The 4,355-nt window shown below is 44.1% G+C and overlaps 1 protein-coding gene across 1 annotated transcript in view; it reads right to left on the bottom strand.

Moving 5' to 3' along the window:
* Positions 1-912: 912 nt before the first annotated feature.
* LOC143291610 (vacuolar protein sorting-associated protein 26C-like) overlaps positions 913-4,355 on the bottom strand; it is an 18,009-nt gene continuing 14,566 nt past the window's right edge. Inside the window, exons 7-9 of the mRNA XM_076601563.1 lie at positions 3,856-3,952; positions 3,011-3,136; positions 913-2,313 (exon numbers count right to left, since the gene is read on the bottom strand). Of these exons, the coding sequence (XP_076457678.1) occupies positions 2,231-2,313; positions 3,011-3,136; positions 3,856-3,952 (306 nt within the window). The 3' untranslated portion in view covers positions 913-2,230. The remainder of the gene's footprint in view (positions 2,314-3,010; positions 3,137-3,855; positions 3,953-4,355) is intronic.

A 4,355-nucleotide genomic window follows, 5' to 3' on the forward strand; every position in this document is an offset into this window, starting at 1 on the left:
TCTTCGCAAGCCTTGAGGGGCCAAGCTGGTGTTTGTTTGATCAAATTTAGTGGCTTCTGACTTTCGGCTCAGGGAACTAACATAGACATATTATATATCACACAAAACTGCAAGAGACGAGCATTTTTTTCAGATTTCTCTGTGTGAAATTCAGGCTGCACTACAGCGCCATCCATTAAAAAAAAAATTTTCATGCGTGCAGTTTTATTTGTTTTTCCTATCAAAGTGGATTTTTCTACAGAATTTTGCCAGGAACAACCCTTTTGTTGCCGTGGGTTCTTTTACATGCGCTTAGTGCATGCTGCACACGGGACCTCAGTTTATTGTCTCATCCGAATGACTAGCGTCCAGACCACCACTCAAGGTCTAGTGGAGGGGGAGAAAATATCGGCGGCTGAGCCATGATTCGAACCAGCGCGCTCAGATTCTCTCGTTTCCTAGGGGGACGCGTTACCTCAAGGCCATCACTCCACTTAGTCTAGGTCTGTTGTGTATGAGTGAAGTGACGGCCTTTCACTGACGAGCATGCTTATCATCAACAGTCCCTGGGTTTATTGTTTGCAGCTGCGATATGACTTTGATGATTGAGTGGGGTTTAATAATCATTAGCTCTTTAATGATTGAATGTGTTATGATGTGTGGTTCGTCCGTCGGGATCGACGAGGACCATCTAGTCATCCTGGGGGTGTGTGGGTTGGGCTCTGTGGGTGCGCAGATGACTGGTCAGGCCAATCCGTGCCCAGAAGGTTCTGACGCAGTGTGGACAGGGGATGGTGGCGGCTGTCAGGGACTTGCTGGCACTGCTTTTTCTGTATGATAATCATACAGCAATGATAATCGTTCACTGTATATCTAAATTAAACTCCAGTTTCTTATCCTCTTCCACGCATATCACAAACTGAAGACGCTCAATTGTAAATTTTCATTCCATTTATTGATGACATGATGCATACCATTGCTTCATCTTCGGGCAAAGTCATACTGTTCACATACCCGACGTCAAAGAGCTTCTTTATCGTTCATACTTAACATATCAATATAAAAGAAAGATTACATGTCACTGTAAAATAACGTTTGTTTTGACTCAAAGGTAAAGCAAACAAAACATGGGACACACACACACACACACACACACAAACTACAGCACCACACACACAAACTCCAGCATCACACACACACACAATTATATGCACAGACACAGACAGACAGACACACATGCACAGACACATACACTCTACTTAATCAGGCAACATAAATGAACAAAATAAAATGATGAAATATTTAAAGTATGGAATGAAAAAGTAAACAAGCAGAATGCAAAAACAACATAAAACACAACCATAAACCACTCATACACGGATCATTATCAAAAGGACAGAAAGTTTTCTTCTCTGAATTTTTTTCTTCTCTCTCTCTCAGTCTCTCTCTCTTTTTAATTAAAGAGAATTAACCATTGACCACTCTATTTACTATATCTATTTGTGGGCTTCAGTTACAAGAGTATCAGCATTTTTTTTCCTCCCCTTTTCTTTTCATCCATCAAAATGCTTCATAGGTGAAACTTGCAGGTAAAGACCGCAACTTTGGTGAAAAGTTAAAACATTCCACGGAATCTTGGTTCTGTGAGCATGGCCTTGGTACTGTCCACATGCCAAGTCCTAAGCTTTCAAAAGACAACCGACAGACCAGTAGGAACCTGATGAACAGTTCTTCTGTTGCGGCGTCCCAATGATTCTTCACAGAGTTCAGGAAGAAGGACAAGGAGGAGGAGGAGGAGGAGGAGGAGGAAGAGAAGAAGAAGAAAAAGAAGGAGAAGAAGAGGGAGGAGAAAAAAACAAAGAAGAAAGAGGAGAAAGAAGAAGAAGATGAAAAGGGGGAAGAGCACGAAGATGAAGACGAGGACACTGAAAAAGAAGAAGAAGATGGAGACGAAGTAGAAGACAAAGATGAGGAAGAAGACGACTATGATAAAGAAGAAGAAAACCAAAACAAAGATATGGAAGAAGACAAAGAAAACACACAACGCAGCCACTGGATTGCTCAAAACAGCATCATGGAGGAACAACTTCTTCTTCGTTCATGGGCTGCAACTCCCACGGTCACTCGTATGTACACGAGTGGGCTTTTATGTGTATGAACGTTTTTACCCTGCCATGTAGGCAGCCATACTCCGTTTGTTTTTTGTTTTTTTTTTGGGGGGGGGGGGGGGGGGAGAACAACGACACAGACGTCAGAAGCGGCTCAGCTTGATGGGGAAGTTCTCTGTCACCAGGTGGTCGTCATGGAAAATGATGACGATGTTGACCTCAAACTCTGTCATCACACACACATTGAAACAGGCAGTGACGATGATGACGATAACAATAATATCAACGAAGATAATGGTGATGATGATACTAACAATAATAATAACAACAACAATAATTATAATGATGATGACGATAATGATAATAATGATGATAATATAATAATAATAGCACTAATATCAATCGTCATCATCATAATAATAATAATCACCAGAAGAAGAAAGAGAAGAGGATAATTTTTTTTTTATCTAAATAGTGATGTTCACCCCAAACTTTGCATTACACAGATTTTGACTGGATAATGATAATGTTAATGATACCGTTAATAATAACAATAGTAACAACAACAACAACAATAATAACAACAATAACTACAACGTAGTGCTTTCAAACATCTCAAAGCACTTGGTAACATTACATCAATCAGACGCAACCCCCCCCCCCCCCACCACCAAACACACACACACACCCATACTCAAACACACACACATGCGCGCATGCACACACATACACACACACACACTTGCAGGCATGCACACACACACACACACACACTCCTCCTCAACCCCCCCTCCCCCAACCCTCCAGAACACACGCACACACACTCTCCCCCCCCCCCCCGCCCTGCACCCTCCACACACACATTCCCCCCCCCCCCCCAACCCCTCCTCAACCCCCAGCCCACACCCACATGAAGCACTGACCGACTTTAAAGTTGTTAGTGGACAGGGTCGGGCAGGTGAAGAGGCGAGGGAAGATCATGTAGATGGGAACAGGAAGGTTCCGGCACACGTCCCCCTCCGCGATCTGAATGTTCTGGATCTCCGTGGCTGCCCAGCACACATGGCGTCAGCCGTACCATCAGCCATGTCCCTCACTCTTTCTCTCTCTCTCAGCTTAACGTCTTTGGCATATCCCTCACCCCCCTCTCTCTCTCAAATCAAAGGACGCGGAAGTGGACAACAGTGCCTGGAAACTCGGTTACACGAACCAAAACAAATTACACCGCCACTGAAGCGATTTTTCCTTTGTTGCTATCTGGATTGTTTGTTCTTGATATTGCCCAGTTCTCTCTCTCACTCACTCTCTCTCTCTCTCTCTCACTCTCTCTCAGCTTACCGTCTTTGGCGTAACCCTCCGCACAGCCGCATGAAGCGATTTTTCCTTTGTTGGTATCTGGATTGTTTGTTCTTGATATTGCCCAGTTCTCTCTCTCACTCACTCTCTCTCTCTCTCTCTCACTCTCTCTCAGCTTACCGTCTTTGGCGTAACCCTCCGCACAGCCGCATGAAGCGATTTTTCCTTTGTTGGTATCTGGATTGTTTGTTCTTGATATTGCCCAGTTCTCTCTCTCACTCACTCTCTCTCTCTCTCTCACTCTCACTCTCTCTCAGCTTACCGTCTTTGGCGTAACCCTCCACACAGCCGCATGAAGCGATTTTTCCTTTGTTGGTATCTGGATTGTTTGTTCTTGATATTGCCCAGTTCTCTTTCTCACTCACTCACTCTCTCTCTCTCCCTCACTCTCTCTCTATCTCTCTCAGCTTACCGTCTTTGGCGTAACCCTCCGCACAGCCGCATGTCTCCACCCGCACCAGCTGTATCTCTATGGACTTGATGGGAACCTCACAGTGCTCCAAGACCAGCTGTAAGTCAAGTCAAGTCACTTTATATTGTGCTGTGTTGTGTTGTGCTGTACTGCGTTGTGTTGTGTGGCATGGTATGGTATGGTATGGTATGGTATGGTATTGTATGGTATTGCATTGTATGGTATGGTATGGTATGGTATGGTATGGTATTGCATTGTATTGCATGGTATGGTATGGTATTGCATTGCATTGCATTGCATGATATGGTATGGCATGGTATGGTATGGTGTGGTATGGTATGGTATGGTATGGTGTGGTGTGGTGTGGTGTGGTGTGGTGTGGTATGGTATGGTGTGGCATGGTATCGTATGGTATGGTATTACATGGTATGGTATGGTATGGTGTGGTATGGTGTGGTATGGTATGGTATTATTACATGGTATGGTATGGTATGGTATGG

This window comes from Babylonia areolata, chromosome 17, assembly GCF_041734735.1.
Source record: "Babylonia areolata isolate BAREFJ2019XMU chromosome 17, ASM4173473v1, whole genome shotgun sequence".
Lineage (NCBI taxonomy): Eukaryota > Metazoa > Mollusca > Gastropoda > Neogastropoda > Buccinidae > Babylonia > Babylonia areolata.